This window comes from Contarinia nasturtii, unplaced genomic scaffold (genome assembly GCF_009176525.2).
Source record: "Contarinia nasturtii isolate CC-2019 unplaced genomic scaffold, AAFC_CNas_1.1 Cnas_scaffold_285, whole genome shotgun sequence".
NCBI lineage: Eukaryota > Metazoa > Arthropoda > Insecta > Diptera > Cecidomyiidae > Contarinia > Contarinia nasturtii.
Genome location: NW_022197640.1, coordinates 3,356,492 through 3,375,475, shown reverse-complemented (window position 1 = coordinate 3,375,475; position 18,984 = coordinate 3,356,492). Strand labels below are relative to the sequence as shown.

Here is an 18,984-nt window from a genome sequence, read left to right as displayed (position 1 = left end):
TTTTTTTTTTGATACATATGTGTGTTTTTTCTTCATTGACAATCACTTGTTCCATGCATCTAACTCATATAAATCATAATCAACTGAATGGGGTAGAATAAAAACTACTTCTCGAAAAATTGCTATTTTAAAACGAAATCTAAAAAAAATTTCAATAAAAAGTGAATCAATTTTTTTTTGTCCAATTGAAGTGAATCAAGAAAATTTTGTTCAATAAAAGTGAACCAAAAAAAAAATTTCACTGGGTTTTTTCAGTGTAAAATACACTAAAATGATTTTTTTTTTTGGGTTCACTTTTATTGAACAATTTTTTTTGGTTCACTTCAATTGGACGAAAAAAAATTGATTCACTTTTAATCGAAAGTTTTTTTTAGGTTTCGTGTTTAAACATTTTTCGAGAAGTAGTTTTTATTCTACCCCATTCAACTGAAAGTAAGAAAACGTTTGCACGTTTTCCGGTTGTTGCTTTTTTTCTGTGTATCTTTTCTTAAGCTTATTTCAGTACTTATTACGTATTGTTTGTTCTCTTTTTTGCTGTAAAACGTAATATTAAATTTACAACTCTTTATGGTCATGGTAGTAGCAGTAGCCGTAAATCTTCCTCTTTTCTCTTGAGCTTGTCATTTATTTTTCATACTTTATTTGCCACTATTTCCTTTTTTGTGTGATGGAAACCAACAGCCTTCCCGTTGAATTAATAAAACAAAGAAAATCTTTCTTTTTCACGAAGACGAATTTATTTTGAATTTTCGTTATTTTTTTCCTTATAAGAAATCAAACATGTTAACACCAAATGCCGATTAAACAATGGATAATATGATAAAACCAGTGGAAAAATTAGAAAAAAAATATTTCATTAAGAAATAAATCACAAAAAAAATGAGTGAATCTGATATCAATGTCCAATAGATTTTGAATTTGTGCGTTTCAAACGAACATTGATTAAGACAAATTCAAGTGTTAGACACATCAAAATGATTTTGAAAATGGACCCAGACGAACTATTCACAATTAAAGTACAATATTTAGCCGACACTGATCCTTATAATTGTTTGTCAATGTATCCAATACCATCACGAGCACCAACCTATTCATTCACCTATTCGACACCTTTGGCAACTCAATTGGGAAGCATTTTGATTTTATTGGGCGCACCACAACGGGTGAGAGTTTAGTTTAAATAAATTATGTGCAAATTATTAAAAAAAACTATTATGTTTACTAAATTAAAAAAATATCTGTAAAAAAAAAACGGTTTTGGAATTATATTAATAATGGGCCTATTTAAAATTTGCGGTAATCACTATTGACAATGCTGAGTAGCAATCTGATTGCTGAAGATCCTCAATGCTGTCGGATATAAGCATTCGTCACATACATTCATGTTGAGCGCAAACATTTTTCGGAAACATTCAAACACTTGAAATTACTTTCGGTATACCAAATTAAAGATTTTCAGGACACATTCTATTGAAGAAATAAATGTAATTTGTGAGATTATGATGACAAAGTCAATATGCTAAATTAGAGTTCGAGAAGCAGTTTTTTTTAATCTTCGTTCCCCTGAAAGTATTCTTTCCGACCATGCAATGGAGCTGGTTACATATATATCCCAGATAACTTTGGAATTTTTGCGTTTTGGTATGTTTGGTGATACCGAACGCCCTACCGCCCAACCCGAAATATTCTCGGTTCGTGGTTGTGCGGCCATCAGTCGGACATTCGGGTGGCTCTGTTTACTGAGTGACCATTTGGACCTCTGAATTTCTACATAGCCAATTCCATTGTTTCAGTCTCAAGCCGCTATGCAGTGAGTGTACAACATTTACATTTAACGCAAGTGAAACGATTTAACGATATCATTGACTTGTTTATGACAGCTGAAAGATTAAAAGTTCACAAATGGAATGTATAAATTTGCCATGCCAATTTAATTCAAAGCGTTTCAATTTCACGTGACTTGATTGTTCGCAAAATATCACTATTTTTTGAATATGCGAATGAATTTAACGTATGTTCATGCATACCACAACGATGTCCCCAATATATATTGGGATAAGGTGATCACTGTCAAGGCAACGACACTACCATACATAAGCATTATTGCGTGGATTTAATACTGTTCAGCAAAATATAGTTGAGAAATGAGTGTGTAGCAATAATCCGTATACAATAATGATAATAATATTATTCCATGATTGATTTGATTTCATTCAATGCCACCAATTATGTTACTATAATATAGTCAAACATTTCAAATTGCAGCAGTTATCTTGACTGCACCGACGCAATTGATATTCGTCAAAATATCTTTACTCACAGCGAATACAAGCGAAAGAACGAACATACGAAAAAAGCAATGTATGTGCAAGCAAACTGTGTTTTCGAATGTAGAAGTGAAAGAGTACCAACCACACGATGTGTCTTCGTTTGGATTTCTTGTGAATGCTGTGCGCCGCAAATGTCATTGACTTGCAACTTTTATTCTCCAAACTGACTTAAATCGGAATATCAAGTAGTGTGTAGACAACAAAGCACAGAAGTGGTTGTGTTGCATACACACATACGCACGCTATGTAAAAATAATAGGAAGTAAAACACAGAATCGAGTCACATGTAGCGTGTATCGCTTTTACGTTAAGTTCTTAATAATTACCAAGATCATAATACGGTTCTTTTTGATGAGCGTAAACGAGATGATATTTGTATAAATAGAAAAATTGTGATTTTCCCATAACACACGATGACTGATGAGGCATTAGTGATTTTTTAAACACCTTTTTGGGTGCATGCATTTTTTTTTATCTAATATGAAAATTCGCTTCTATTTACAGTTGGATGATGCGACATTACAGGTGTACAAAGATGGCGATTATGGCGCCTACTTAGATTTGGAGTCGTCTCTTGCCGAACAATCGGAGGAACTAGAAGGACTGCATTCAAAGTACGTATTTTTTTATTTAACATACTTACTTAGAAATTTCATAATTTAAAGGACTGTTTATGTTTTCATTTTTTTTTTTTTTGATCGGATATTTCAGCGTAATAACCCACATTTATTTTATATTATTTTTCATGTGTTGATTTGTGGATTTTTTGTGGAAAATTAATTTTCCAAAAAATCTTACAGTTTTTGTTGGATTGATTTCTTGCTGGTTTTTGTTTTGTGTCAAAATACTTCCGGTTGAAGTAAAAAAAATGAAATCACAAAAATTTCTCTTCGATCTAGAAAAATCTAGATTACTCAGAAAATCTTGCACTATACTGAAAATATGAAGAACATATACGTGGAATTGTTTTTTTAGATTCATTTTTAGAACAGGTTGCTGCCAATACATTTTTTTTGGATTCCAATATGTACAAGATATTCATAATAATGCTTTTGTTTTCCATTTCAATGTATTATCTTCAAAGCGAACCGTCAGTACCACATGGGAAATAAATTCTTTTAAAAGAAAAAGAAAAAAATTCAAAATCCTACTTATACAGTAGATTTCATCATACCATTGTTTGTAAATCTAACTGAACGAATATTATCCGAATGTACAAATTGGCATTCTTTTGGATTTATTGTCGGTATGAGATGTAGAAAAATGGCAAGAACAAATTGCCTTTGAGTTTGTTGCTGGAATGAATTTATTCATCAGTTGTATTATGCTTGTACTTTGTATGACAAAAAATCAATACAATAAGAATGAAAAATGCATTTATACGATATTAAATTATATTTAAAAAAAAATGGTCATCTATATAAAGGAAAAATGTTCTTGAACGGCCCGTCATTTTATTCATTAGTAATTAAGTATTATCGATAACAACTGCTAAAATAGTATGTTTATCCTATGCTCTCCGACAGATTGTTATTGTCGTTTTACATTTTTTAAACGATTCTCCTTGTTTTTTTTTAGTATAACACATTCAACACCAAAATATGTAAAAGACTTCTCTTGTCTTTCGCGATAAAAAAACACATAAAACAACATCATGTTAATGCCATGTTAACATAAAACTAAGCCGATAATGATACGACATTCTATGGACTAACATGTTGTTCGATTCAATTGAATGTATCCACCAGAGCTGGGCACGAACATCAATATCCGACTGTGATCGGTCGTTTGTGTGCGTTTTTTTCCTTTTTTGTGATCGGTCGTTCGTTCGTTGAAGTTATTAATGGTCGGTCGGTCGTTCGTAAAAATTGAAATGTTCGTTTGTATGTGCGATCGAACACCGAACACGTGCGGACGTCCGGATGTTCGAAGCAAAATTGTAAAATCAGGGTTGTTAAATCATTTATAATCGTACAAATTTAAAGAAAAAAATATTTAAATAAATAAATTTTCAAATAATTTCTAATTCATATAAATTTTGTGTCTCAAGTGTTCAAAATATAAATTTTTTTTATTACGAAATGTTATGAAATTCATCTATATTTATTTCATCATTGAGAATGTGAGGTTATTTCAGGGAAAGACTATACCAAATATATGGAATTTCCTAAAATTCGTAATAAGGAAATTTAATATTTTGTTAGTGTTCAAATTAAAATTCATTTATTTAATTATTATTATATTTTGTAAATTTCAAAAAATTTAACAGAGAATTGTAAACTTGACTTGACAATTTTTGCGCCGAACATCCGGACGTCCGGACGTGTTCGGTGTTCGATCGCACATGCGAACGAACACAACGAACATTTCAATTTTTACGAACGACCGACCGATCATTAATGATTTCAACGAACGAACGACCGACCACAAAAACATATTTTTTCAATGTACGAACGAACGACCGACTGTTCGTGCCCAGCTCTGGTATCCACTATCTATTTTTCAAGAATTTTATTCAAAATTTTGAATGGATTAAGTTATTTTTATCATAAGAATTGTATATTTCACATCCAACTTTGGAACATATTTTATTGGTTGTTCTTTTTTTCTTTTTCATTTCTTTCAGCAGTCGAAAAAATTCGCTGGTTGTACGTACACAGCTAAGCGTAAGAGTGCATGCAATTATTGGTAAGTCATTTTCATGTTTAAAATCATAATAATTTTAGTAATTAAAATTCAAAAGTTAATTAAAATTCAGATTGAATGGCGACCAGAGCCCATTAAAGTGGCAACCACAACAAATTTCTTTCCAAACAATAGCGTAAAATTCCATAACATATATTTAGACAAATGTTCCGATTAGTAGCGGTTCTCTGAGTTTATTTCTTGAGTTATTCTTGTAACCGTGTTCGTTTCTCAATTCAATTTGTATTTAGTAGGAGAGAGAAAAAAATTGCAGAAAAGAAAATGAAGGCGATCGATAAAAAATAAGCATTTTAAAGTACTCGCGCGTCTTATATTGGAATAATATGACGATATTTAACACGCGTCAATAAATGAATAGTTGATGTGAATTAATCTCATTTGTGCGTCAGATTGCGCTCACTGGCACACCGATCATTTGTCGACCGCATTGCTGCGTCGACATGACGAAATACAATGGAATATGATGGAAGAAAAGAAAGAAGAAGACGAATAAGCAGAAACATTAAGAAAATGTGCATTATGTTTTCAAGTTTTCTCAATCACATTAAAACTCTATTTCTCCATTTTCTTCTGCATACTTCATTCTCTGTATCTGAACAATTGATCGCAAACTTCGAAAATGATTCTCAAGAACCGACTGGGTGATATTTCTGTATGCGTCAATTGATCTTTCGTAATGCTTAGAATTGATGATTCAAATCAACTATTGGAGAGAATAATCGGTAACGTTGTGAATATTATGTGACTATATTTTGGTACAGCAAATCAAACACGGAACTTGTGTCCATAGTGATTTATTTCATTAGATGATATAAAAAACCACAACATGAACAATGAAAAACCACATTTGCTTACACTCGGTACACAATAATTTTGATTTTTCTCTCCATTAATCAAATAAGAGCTGATGGGCAAATCAGAAACATCAATGAACAAAAGCAACCAAAACACTGACTTGCAATATTACGTTACGCAACGATCGTATTTAATCAAAACAATACACAATTTCTTAGTTCGAAAGAATATTCTGAATATTATGGGATGTTTGACAGATGACTCAATAGTTTCTTTTTAATATTTTGTGGTTGTTGCTTGAAATTAAAAATGAACGGAGAAAAATGAACTTATCTCACATGTACATATGATTCCTTAGTCTGTTTTTTCCATTTCTTGCAGCATAATTGGTAGTTCAGTTTGTCTTATAAATGGAAAAGAGAAAAAAATAATATATTGTGTAATATTCGCGCTTTGAGATTTTATTGAGTTTTATCGCATTCTTTACTTATTTCAATCTACTAATTGGCCATATTCAAGAAACTGAATTGGCCTGAGTCGATCCTATAAAAATCGCAAATCAAAATCGTGATTTTTAAAAATCACGATGAAAAGAAAGGAAAAAAATTAAATAAACCATCAACGAGCCACCGTTTCATTAGTTGTTCTGTTTCTTTTTGAACATTTTCTCTCTTTACCCTCCTACGCAAATGTTTGTTGAACTGTATTGACGACGATTGTCGAATAGAAACGCTTAGTTTACTGAACGATATCTGTTCAATGGTGTCGCCAAAACGCGTATATTTGGCGGAAATTTGTGCACCGGCTATGTCGGGTACCTCCTTCATGGTAGAAAGAGCTTTTGGCACTGAGTTTTGACTACATTAATACAGGCATTTCAGAAGATATTTGTACTGAAATTTGACCGACATTCTACTAGTGAATTATAAAAATTCGTAAAATGAAAATTTTCTGTTTTCCAACACGAAATCATAGGAAAACAATTTAAAAAAAAACCACATTTGCGTCAAAAAGTTTCAAAACTATTTAAAAAAACATATGTCACAGAAAATAGAGACATTTGAAAATTTTACATCCGCCAACCGCTGTCAAATTTTCCAATCATTTCAATGAGTAAACAAAGATTTATTCAAGTTGTAGTTAATGTTTCATTTCCTGATAAAGCATTTAGTTAGACACATGAAATTTCTTTGCGGCAAATTTCAATGGCCAAAAATTCTTGAATGTATTGAAAAAACTAACAGAAGTCACTTGATGGATCATTTCTTCTTCGTGTCGAAGACACTGTACTGTCATAGTTCTGAGTCAATATTTTTTTTGCATAATCTTTAAGAGAGGAAAAGGTGGACGTTCTACTGAGCCAAAAATTCGCTTTATGAAAAATATTCCCTTTTTCATTCAGACTGAATCAGATTAAATCAATTTTAAAAAAGAACTCTGAATTGTGATGAAATAAAAAAGAAGTTAGTTGGTTTCAGGAGGACGAAGTGAGTTTTGTGAGCATTGAAAAATGTGCCAAACACTACGTTGCGAATAATTTCAATTTATTTTGAACGAAATGCTTGAAAAGATGCACGTTTTTTTGGACTTGATAATGGGTGAATGCTTGCATAACAAAAAGGCATCCAATAAAATGAATTTTATTTTAGAATTCAAGCAAATTCTATCGTTTCATTCATTGTGATAGTTAAAGTGGCTTTGAAAAAGACGATCACGATTTTATTTTTTGTGTACTGATTTTTATTTGTTTGTTTCGCTTTCAGAAAAACTCTTAACATCAGAGGGACGAGAGTTACGACGTGCGTTGTTCTCATTGAAACAGATATTTCAAGATGATAAAGATTTGGTGCACGGTTTTGTTGCACTAGGTGGACTTAACTCGCTGGTTCGAGTTGGCAACAATTCCGATCAAAATTATCAAAATTATATTTTGCGTGCTCTTGGCCAGGTAAGAACCCGTGATATTCAGTTTGACCTCGATATATTTATGCCAAATCAACGAATATTTAATTGTAGGTGATGCTATACGTTGATGGTATGAATGGTGTTATGCATCACAGTCCAACCATACAATGGCTTTACTCTCTGATTGCATCAAAATATCGATTAGTTGTGAAAACTGCATTAAAACTACTATTGGTCTTCGTTGAATATGTTGAGAGCAATTGCTATTTATTAGTGAATGCAATTCATGTGGTTGATGCCGCTCAAGATTCATTACCTTGGTCAAATATTATGAGGTAAGTGCATTTCAAAACCAAATAAATTTTTATTTTAAAAAAAATATTGTGCAGTTTCAATGCATTGAAGATTATTTTAACTTTCTTTGGATTCGTTCGGTCATGCATTCACATCTAACGGAACCAAAACGTGCACACTTCAGTTCGTGTAGCATATTAAAATTTTGCGATAATCTCATAACCATACCAGAATACAAACAATAATAATAATAATAATAATAATAGTTCAAAAGAAGAAAAACCGTGATGTTATTATGCACGTTCTTACTTGCCATTTAATATTCTTTATTTTTCATTCGTAGTAGTCTTGTGCTGAACTTTTAAATAGTTTTTTTTTTCCGAAACTTGATTGATCCTTATTAGAATGTATATTGTAGTCTTAACACAATTGCCTTTAAAAGGTGCATCATATGAAACTATGGTCGCGATTTGTTTATGTTTTTGTTTTTGCTTAAAGGTTATTGAAAGACTATGAAAATGCAGATACGGAACTGCTGATTTATGCAACGACTTTAATTAATAAAACTCTATCGGGGCTCAATGATCAGGACAGTTTTTACGACGAAAGTGATTTTCTTGAACAACAAGGAATGGAAAGTGTGATACAGCGATACATGTCACGCCCGGGCACCGATTTAGATCTTTTGGATCAGCTTCAGCTTTACGATGCAGTATTAAAGTATGATATTCATGAGCATTTATAATAAAATAGCAAGCAAATTTACCAATTTTATTTTGAACTAAAATTTTCGGTTGAAATTATGATTCAGATTTGAGGACGGAGAAACGGATGGCATTCGAATACCAGATAAATCGATTCGCAAAACACCACGATGTAGATCGCTCAATGCAAATGGTAGTGATCCGTTGGAGCGAAGAAAGTCGCGTCGTCATAGTTCCGATGCGGCACCGAATTCGGCAGATTCAAAATGTTATAGCCCTCGTACACCGATTGCTATTCATCAAACTGTCGACGAAGATAGTTCAAGTTCAATCAATTCGGGTGAATTAAATGATGTATTTGGTGTAACAAAAGGTGGACATGAAAATGCTGGTGTTACGCCAGGACTTCGTCGGCGGCGTGAACGTGCTGAAAGACAAAAATCATTTTTACGCGAACAACAAGAAGCTGCAGCCGCTGGTTTTCGACCCTTTGACATGAAAGATGATATCATCAATAATCATGGTATTTGAATAGTTTTTTTTTGTTGTTGAAAAACAAAACACTAACATTTTCGCATGTGCTTGCATTATTTTCTGACTTTTTCTGCGGATGAAGATGAAAATAGCTCATGCATTGTACAAATTGATTTTTGTAAAAAAAAAAAAATATTTCGAATATATATATGACGTATATAAAATTAAAAAACTATGCATGGGCTACTTTGATACTCACCAATGACTTTGTGTTTGACATAGGTTTTTTTTGTTTGTTTTTTCGTTAACTAACCATTCAGGCGTGTTAGTGACTGCTTTACCATGTCGTCTTCAGAATGATAGTCCTCCAAATTCAATAGATCAGCCGAATTTGAATAAAGAAAATGATTCACAAAAATTATTGAACACAATAACCGATTCCCAGCCACGAATTAACGAAAACAATAATTTGATAAAAACATCAAAGTTTCTACCGGAAAGCGCCATTGACGAGTCAAACTATGTGAATCTCAATGACATCACCGCAAAATGTAAAGTGATTTCAAGTGATTTTACACGGAATTCACAACGAACGAAAGAAAGTCCAGTTAACGGCGTGGAAAAGACAAACCAAAACCATATCAATGTGATTGACAATAAAAATAACCTAGTGAATAATTTTTACTTACACATCAATTCATCATCGACAATAAACAATGCATACAACGCAACCAAACCAATCATATCGATTGTGAATCAAAAAAATCTTAACAATATGGCAAAAAATAGCCAAAACCCTGTCACCACCAATGGCAATTCAAATAATCTGATCAGTGGTTTCACCACAAATGCAAATGGTTTGATTAACAATTTCAATGCTAATAATAATAACAATATTAATAGTAATATGAATAGTAACGGTAACAGTGTGCTAAATGATGCTACAATCGATACAAAATCCATAACGACAAATGGTGTCGATTACAATAAAAATGGATTGCCTGCTGTGTCCACAACACATATGAACGATGTGAATACAAATGGACACCAGATACAGGCCACAAATAAAAGTGGAATATGTAATAATATAACACCACAAACTTATGTGATACATAATGGAAATGGATTAACCAATGGTAATAATGGCATTAAGGAAATGCCAAGGATCGACAGTAATAAGGGTGAGTATGTCATGGATATGCAATACTAAATATTGTCTAAATTGAGTGCAATGCAACTAATTTTGAATAAAATGCCTTTTCACCAAAGTGAAAATAACTATTATCCAATGTTACTATAATATTATTTCGTATTTATAAAAAAAAAATTAATCATATTCTCCATCATCAGATTCGGAAAACGACGAGAAACGTTTGTTATTGCAAATAAAACGTGATCACACTGTCAAAGATCTCACGCAAAAGCTAAGCAGTTTACCAATAAATGCACAAGAAGAGAAAACCCAAAATCGCATTGGCGATATGAGTGGACTGATCTCAAAAGCCAAAGAGGGTCTTGCCAAAAGCAAAAGCAAAGGAGACATTTCTAGGTAAGAAGTGTTTATTGTGAAACTTATGCAATATCTTTTTAATTGGAGCGTTTTTTATTTGATTCAGATCGCCGAGCAAAGACCAAGAAATTAGAAAACCCGAACCAAAAAAGTCCGAAAACGAGCTGCATTGGGAAGAACTAATGAAAAATATGACAAGACCATTAAATTTATGCGATTTAGATTTTACTGATCTGCATTCAGATGATGATAAAGACGATTTATTACCGCGTGGTCTAGGTGGTTCGGTACCTCCACCACCACCTCCAATTGGCATACCACCACCCATGAAAGCAATGCTGTCTACATTAGAACCACCGCCACCAAACATGCGTCAAATGAACGGATTGAAGACAACAACGTCACCAACAAACAATGCGTTAATCAAAAAGAATAAAAAAACGGTGCGGTCTCATTCTTTTTTTTTATTTTAGAAAATAAAATTCACCTATCACATTCTTTTTTAGGTGAAATTGTTTTGGAAAGAAATTCGGGAGGATCTGATTCCGGTTCATGTGGGAAAAACTATTTGGGACGAAATACCAACTGCTATAATCGATACACAGAAATTGGAACATTTATTTGAATCACGTGCAAAAGATACGATATCAAAGGTACACAAAGTTATTAAAATTAACAAAAAATTCGGTGAAGGGGAAAAAATTCGGTGCAAATAAAAGAGAAGATCTCTTTAGACTTCTAACCTTGAATTTACTAAAGAAAATTTAGAAGAAAAATACGGTGCTTCTGTCTTTTTCATAACCTTGTGTTAGAGATCATGCACATAATTCATTCATAACAATTCACATAATTTTAATAATGATAAAAACCGGGCCTTTCAATAAATAAGGAAAAATAAAATGATTTTTTTTTTTTGAGAAATTTACCAATTCGATTTTGAAACCCATAAAAAACGTGAAATTATTAACACATATTAATTCAAAGTCACGCACTACTTCGACGGTATTCATTCAATTAAAATTTGTTTTTGAAATGTTATGATAAAAAATTTCAAAGAGGTTGAGACTTAACATCATTGGTTATATAAAGAATTTTTCTTTTTATGCATGTTCAAATCCATACACTTTTAAAATATAAGTCAGTATTAAGTACTATGCGCGAGATAGATACAATGATTTCCCTTTAAATTCTACCTTTGTAGCATTGAATTCCATTACCCAAATTATATATATGTACATAAATGACTAAATTTGCGTTTTTGTCTTACTGAACATTTTCTACTATTCTTTCTGGGGGGAAAAACACTTGTATTATGTGTATGTGCATAAAAACAGGAGGTGAGTGCATTTTTGCCAATCTTTTCGACAGCTTTTGAGTGAATGCATAAGTTTCGGAGGATCTTTTGACTGTGTGTGTAGAATTATTGAAGAACACGCAATCGTCCTATGAATTCTTCTGAGCACTGATCAGGATTTTTCTTGAGAATTTTGAAAGAGAAGATCATCTTTAAATCTTCACTTTGCCAGAGACGAAGTTCACACTAGATATAATGAGATTTTGGAAGTACAAGCCAAAAAACAGGTTTTCACTTCTTATCGGACTGCACTTATCCCATATATTTTTGGCTATATTTGCAAGTTGGTTGTATTTTTTTCTCAGTAAAATACGTTTCTCTTTTTTATTAATGAAGATTATACATATACAAATAGTTGCAATAAAAAAATATTGTATTTTCTGTTGTTTCCCTGTCAATTGAAATGCTGCAGATTTTTATTTGCATTTCAACACACGATAACTAACAATATTTTTAAAAAAGTCTAGTGTATTAATTATACAAAGTCAAAAAATGTATAAAAACTTATGCACACACCCATACAGCATATAGAGCTTTTAACACCACCATTACTGCTGAAAATGTCGAGTCCTCTAACAAATACCGTACACGTATAGAAAAAGAATAATTGTTTCTGGATATCTGTGTCAACACAAATAGCTAACATAAACAGCCTATTTATATTAAATCACATTTCATACCACTGACATCCTCAGAATAGATTATTAAAATAATAAAGAAAACCCAGTAGGTAGTATAGTAAATTCCTGTAGAATACAAACTACTACAACTCTGTCCCCTCTTTCCATTGCTTATTTGGTTGGAATGATTTAATGCATAAATTTAATAAATCCCTTTCAATCATTAGAAACAGCAAGAGATGAACAAAAACAAAGAGATTATTGTGCTTGACCACAAGCGCTCGAACGCGATCAATATTGCAATGACGAAGCTTCCGCCACCGCGAGCAATTAAGGCAGCCATATTGAAAATGGATGCAACAGTTGTGACCCGGGAGGGTATTGATAAGCTACTAAATATGTTGCCAACCGAAGAAGAACGTGGTAAAATCCAAGAAGCGCAAATGATTAATCCAGAACTGCCGCTTGGTAGCGCCGAACAATTCTTACTAACATTGTCATCGATATCCGAACTTTCCGCCCGATTAAAACTGTGGGCATTCAAACTGGATTTTGAGTGTAGCGAGGTTTGTTTGTGCACATTTCGATTATCTCAAGTTGAATCATTAAAAAAATGTTGGTTTTCATTCGATTTTACAGAAGGAAATTGCTGAACCTTTGATGGATTTGAAGCAAGGCTTGGACATACTTCGAAATAATAAGACATTCAAGTGTATTCTTTCCACACTATTATCAATTGGCATTTTTCTAAATGGAGCGCCCGCAAAGGGTTTTCAAATTGAATACTTGGCAAAAGTACCTGAAGTAAAGGATACCGTTCACAAGCATTCATTGCTTCATCATTTGTGTCACATTGTCATGGAATCTTCGACGGACACAACCGATTTATATTCGGAAATCGGTTCAATCACACGGGCATCGAAAGCCGATTTTGCCGATTTGGCACATAATATCACCTACTTAGAATCAGAATGCAAAGCATCCTGGGATCGACTAAAGTTGATTGCCAAACACGATTGTCCACCACAATTAAAACAAAAAATGGTCGATTTTCTGGCTGATTGCGCTGAACGGATAATTATATTGCAAATTGTGCATCGCCGAGTGATCAATCGATATCGCAAGTTTTTGTTATGGTTGGGCGTTCCACAGCATCGTGTTATTGAATCTCGGCCAAATGAAGTGTGCCGCATCATATCCGAATTTGCGCTAGAATATCGAACGACTAGAGAACGCGTTCATCAACAGCTGGAGAAAAAAGCCAATCACCGTGAACGAAATAAAACGCGCGGCAAAATGATCATTGATGTGGCCAAATTTCGATCGAAAGAAGATCGAGCTGATGCTGAATTAAAGTATGACTTCAATGACGTTTTTTATAGCATTCTTTTCATAACATTTTTACCGTTGTTTCAATTTTTAGGCAATTACTTGGATCACAGAGTCCGTCTATGGATAATCTTGATAGTTCATGTCAGTACATTGGATTTAGACGAAGACGGCCAGAGGTGCAACGTTCGCCCGCACTTAAAATGTCCGAAGACACATTCACTGATGGCGACGATGAAATATTGGAGTCGTTGGTAAAAACTGCAACTTCCACACCAAGAACGGCACCACGTGAACGAAAACGTACTCGCAATGCCGACCGAAAATCATGTAAGCATTGAACACACATTTTTGCTCAAGAAAACATTCATCAAGAAACATTTTAAAGAAATTTCTATCACATTCAATATATATATATCGTCTCCGCCAGAGATGACTGAAATGAAATAGTGATTGAAACTTTCGATATAATTAAAAATGTGATATTTATTATGGCTTCAATTCAGTCATCTCTGAGTGACATCCACTTCAAGAATGGAATGTTTATAAATAATGTCGAATTTGGACTATATTGATACGTCTGGTGTAGGGATGTCTTGAAAAGTAATGTAAATTATATTTTTCATAAACGGTAGTTAAAAGATCACGAACTCGAGAAGGTTTCAGAAGTACCACATCACCCTAAGTATAGCGTTGGCGCAATACAGTGATAAATTATTCGGTAAAAAAAAATAAACGAAAGTTTGTAACCCACACCGATTTGTAACATTTGTTTCCCCAATTAACTTAAACAAATGACCCACTATAACTGTGACGATATGCAATTATTTTGAATAACAATAGTCTCTGTGACGCAATCAAATGACACTTGCTTAAAACTTAATTCATGAATGCATTTTACATTTTTTTACTTCCGAATTTTACATCTATTTTACCTCCACAATTAATGCAATTTAATTATAAAATTTAACATCCATGGCTGTTGTTTGTGTTTGACAATATAATTATTTGAATTTAGTTAAAAAGTAATGCAATTTTTTTTCACTTGTTTTTGTTTCCAGTAAGAAGAACACTGAAGAATGGCCTGAGCGAAGAGGAAAAGCAGCACGTTGCTACATTTATAAAAAGTTATTGACACTATCATCAATTTTACATGTATTGCAACTTTTAAATAATGAAAATCATAAATAAACATCATACAAAATTAATACATAAATTATTGAGTCTCAATTTTATTTGTACTTTTCAATAGGAAGTTTAATAAGCGAAAATGAATGGTAAATTTATTATCTTTGAAATAAAACAAAAAATATGAACAATGAATATGATGTGAAAGTTAAGATTCACGCTCGTTTCATGCTTTCTTTGTTTAAATCACGCACATTTCAGACATTCCGAATTCATAGACCGACATTGTTTTCGTAAGAGTAGCTTTTCCACACTTTGATCCACAGTTTCTTATTTTTTGACCATTTTTACTATTTCCATACTGTGAACCTGTACTTTTCGGGAATTTTCGTTTCCGGTACTTTGAACTCGCTCCTTGTTAGAAACCACAAAAATTGCTTTATGAAAATACTTCAGGTCTTTTTTTAGCAGAAACAAATATGACAGAGACACCTGTTTTTCAAATTCCGTATGAAGTATTTACAAAAATGAATTCTAAAAAAGAAAAACTGTACACATTTTGTGTCGCCAAATTTTGAAAAAATAAGCGGTAATAAACCAATTTTTCTTTGCATTTTTCGATATTGTTCCTTCTATGCTGTTCCATTTTTGAACTTCAACATAGACATTTCTGTGTGCCTGTCACAATACTTTTTCTGTACATACGAAAAAAAATAACATTTTCAGAAGAACACCAATTTGTGCGGCAATGGGATATATCAATTAAATGATTCGTTGGTTTTGTCACGTATAATTATGATACAAATAGTGTCGATTGTTTTGTGTTCTATATTGTTTTACTTTTTAGCGTTTTGTTTACTTTTGAAGAAAAAAAACCGGAATGCGTTAAGTTGAATCTACGATAATTTGAATCGATTAAAATGGTAGAAATTAAATTAAAGAAGAAAAAAATGTATGAATGACGCTTTGATCACAAAAGAAAATGAAATATAATTTGTTCTGCTATGGATTTTGTACATGTCAATTCTATATAAATAAAATCATTTCCATGTCATGTGTTCAGTACATTTAAAGTGTCTTACGATGAAGCATCATCAAACTGAAGCATATTTAAAGTGTTAAATTTGGAGGAATGAAAACGGCTGAATATCGATTTTTTCTTCGTTAAAACATTCATTGAGCAAAATAATGTTCATGTCTAGTCGTTTCGAATCGCTTTCGAAAAATGTTCATCGATTAAGTGTAATATTTTTGATCGCTCATATATCAATTACAAATGGCCAATCGAACTTTTATCGAATAAAAAAACCACCAATCGAGTCACCATGGGGTGGTTCACCCAGTGCAAGATGTAAGTGAAGTTTAAACGAAATCGAATACAACTCAATAATTCACTTAAACATTTGATTTGGTTAGTTTTGTCTTTGTTTACTATTTACCAATGGAATAATGGACTATGCACTGCGGCATCTGGCGAATATGGAATGTGTTTGCCTGAGAATGATTGTATTGGACGGCGTGGCATAATTGGTGGACCATGTGCTCAAGGTTATGGCATTTGTTGTGTTTGTAAGTACAAATGACAGATTCGAAATTTCTCTTTGAACTGATATGATATTTGAATTTTAGTTATGGCTTCTTGTGGTGAAATGGTTCGCGAAAATGGTACATATTTTGTAAATCCGAATCATCCCAATCAAGTAAATGATAAATTATATCTTAATTCATAAGCATATATCAATATTAGATTAAATTAAAATCGTATTGCGATTTTATCGCATTGTCTAGTATGAAGCAACCGGAAGTTGTCAATTAACTGTGTTGAAAGCAAATTCAAATATTTGCCAAATTCGATTAGATTTGGAGCATTTCTCAATTGCTGGCCCGGAGCAATTAAATCATGTATGTAATACGGATCAATTTTTAGTTTCGGGCGGAAGTCCTGTACCCACAATTTGCGGAAACTCAATAGGCGAACACAGTAAAAAAAAAACAATATTCTCTCGATAAATGATCCACATTAATATTGATATTATTCATGTAGTGTATATTGATACTGGTGTCGGTGATTCGAATCCGGTGATGCTAACACTGATCACAAGTGGTGCGCCCTTTCCGAGATTGTGGCGCATTCGAATTTCACAAATAGAATGCAGCAGTATATCTCGAGCAGATCCGGGCTGCTTACAATACCATACAGGTATAGATGTAGAATACCATTTGAATGTTGAATTAATTCTCTGACATTTCACTTTATTACACAGGCATTTATGGTCGTGTTAAAAGCTTCAATTTTGACTTCAATGTTGGCAGCCAATTGTCAAATCAAGATTACTCCATATGTATAAGAACGGAGCGGAATTTCTGTAGCGTACAGTATACAGCGTGTGCAGACACAAGTAAAATAATCATTATTGCATCACAATTTTTGATGAAATAACTTAACATTCTTTTTATTAAAGACTCAAATAGATCACGATCCTTTACACTGAGCGGTAACTCAAATACGGCGGTTAACTCAATGGTTGGTGGTGGCTCACAAGGCACTCCAAATGCGTGCGTAAATGACTGGTTACTAATAGGTTGTGCTCGTGTGGCAGATCGATTACCACCATCGAATACGTGCGAAGACCGCATATGCGGTGGAACATTTAATGCCGAAATCAGTGCAATGGAGAAAACTGTTACTAGTAGGAATCGTATTATTATGATAAAAACGCCAATATAATACCAATAATTGGAATTTGAATAATTTGATATTTGATTTTAGGCAGTGTGAGACCTTTTCGTTTGGCTTTTCATAGTGATGCAGTCGAAGCACCAAATGACATAGATAACAAAGGCTTTTGCTTAGGTAATTATGTTCAATAGATGTATTTATTGTTTTAAAAAAACTTGAATATATGTTCATTTTTTCATTCTAGATTATGTCCAACAACCATGCACAAATGGTTGAATTGAAGAAAAAACACAACAATAAGATGTGTAATTAAATCGAAAACAAAACGAAATTTATTAACTGTGAGATCGTTGTTTTATAGTTATACAAAAAACATACGTGCATAAGGTTTAAATAATTTATCTTTGATGATTTGATTTAAAAAAAATATAAATCAGACATTATATTGAGATATTGTCAGCTAGCTGAGTCATCTCACGCTGCTATAGTCAGCTAGAAATGATTGTAATGTTGTTTGTAAAAACTGAAGTGTTTTTAGACCTATAACAATAATTTCTTTTGTTGTCGCTACATTTCGGCTGATTCATCTGGCCGAGAATATCTCAATAACTATAATGTCTGATATAAATAAGAACAATTTTCTCATTTTTAAATAATGTTTATTAGTTGGTGAAAAGACAAAGTTCTTATTATTAGATTAACAAAATGTCCTATGCATATTTTTCAATAAAATGAAGAAGAATTTAAGAATTTTTTATTACTATTATACATTTTTATTTTTCATTGGGATTATTTTTTAACTGAATTTATCACCTCATTTTTCAAAAATGGCACATCGTACGATTGTATATTCGTTATTATTATGTTGTCCCTTTTTTGTTGTTTTTTTTTTTAAATAGAGATGATGTTTTATGGATGATAATTTTAAATTGAAAATGTGCATCGTTCACGTAATTAGTGCTGGTCGGAGATTTTTCCGAAAACTAATTAGTATTTTCGGCAAAATTGCACTTAATGTGTTCAGGTAAAACAAATAATAACATAGAATAATTTAATTTTTTGTCATTAGTGAAACTATCTAGTTTTTATGACGTGAAATGCAATATGCAAAACAATTTCTCTTGATTGTTATCCTTTAATGATCTTTTGTTGTTT

The 18,984-nt window shown here is 32.5% G+C and overlaps 2 protein-coding genes across 12 annotated transcripts in view; both read left to right on the top strand.

The window, feature by feature from the left end:
* Window positions 1-15,237, top strand: part of LOC116337370 (FH1/FH2 domain-containing protein 3) — a 59,496-nt gene extending 44,259 nt beyond the window's left edge. For 3 of the 11 annotated variants that reach the window (XM_031761860.1, XM_031761861.1, XM_031761865.1), the window contains 14 exons: window positions 2,835-2,944; window positions 4,957-5,018; window positions 7,595-7,779; window positions 7,848-8,071; window positions 8,529-8,750; window positions 8,842-9,257; window positions 9,529-10,389; window positions 10,559-10,757; window positions 10,825-11,161; window positions 11,225-11,372; window positions 12,918-13,258; window positions 13,332-14,047; window positions 14,116-14,351; window positions 15,083-15,237. In XM_031761860.1, the coding sequence (XP_031617720.1) occupies window positions 2,835-2,944; window positions 4,957-5,018; window positions 7,595-7,779; window positions 7,848-8,071; window positions 8,529-8,750; window positions 8,842-9,257; window positions 9,529-10,389; window positions 10,559-10,757; window positions 10,825-11,161; window positions 11,225-11,372; window positions 12,918-13,258; window positions 13,332-14,047; window positions 14,116-14,351; window positions 15,083-15,156 (4,131 nt within the window). In that variant the 3' untranslated portion in view covers window positions 15,157-15,237. Of the gene's footprint in view, window positions 1-771; window positions 1,164-2,834; window positions 2,945-4,956; window positions 5,019-7,594; window positions 7,780-7,847; window positions 8,072-8,528; window positions 8,751-8,841; window positions 9,258-9,528; window positions 10,390-10,558; window positions 10,758-10,824; window positions 11,162-11,224; window positions 11,373-12,917; window positions 13,259-13,331; window positions 14,048-14,115; window positions 14,352-14,656; window positions 14,743-15,082 lie in introns of all 11 variants that reach the window. The other 8 variants (XM_031761867.1, XM_031761859.1, XM_031761864.1 and 5 more) reach the window with 8 other exon arrangements.
* A 1,003-nt stretch (window positions 15,238-16,240) lies between these two features.
* LOC116337747 lies at window positions 16,241-18,173 on the top strand. The gene is made up of 9 exons (XM_031762601.1): window positions 16,241-16,500; window positions 16,566-16,718; window positions 16,779-16,849; window positions 16,938-17,130; window positions 17,194-17,349; window positions 17,414-17,548; window positions 17,612-17,839; window positions 17,920-18,003; window positions 18,074-18,173. Exons 1-9 carry the CDS (start codon window positions 16,338-16,340, stop codon window positions 18,103-18,105), a joined length of 1,215 nt encoding a protein of 404 aa, XP_031618461.1. The 5' UTR covers window positions 16,241-16,337; the 3' UTR covers window positions 18,106-18,173.
* The last annotated feature ends 811 nt before the right edge of the window (window positions 18,174-18,984 follow it).

Coding starts and splice junctions, on each gene's coding strand:
- LOC116337747 (XM_031762601.1), top strand. CDS start 16,338: ATGTTCATGTCTAGTCGTTTCGAATCGCTTTCGAAAAATGTTCATCGA. Junction 17,549..17,611: donor TACAGCGTGTGCAGACACAA/GTAAAATAATCA, acceptor TTTTTATTAAAG/ACTCAAATAGATCACGATCC. Junction 18,004..18,073: donor TAACAAAGGCTTTTGCTTAG/GTAATTATGTTC, acceptor TTTTCATTCTAG/ATTATGTCCAACAACCATGC.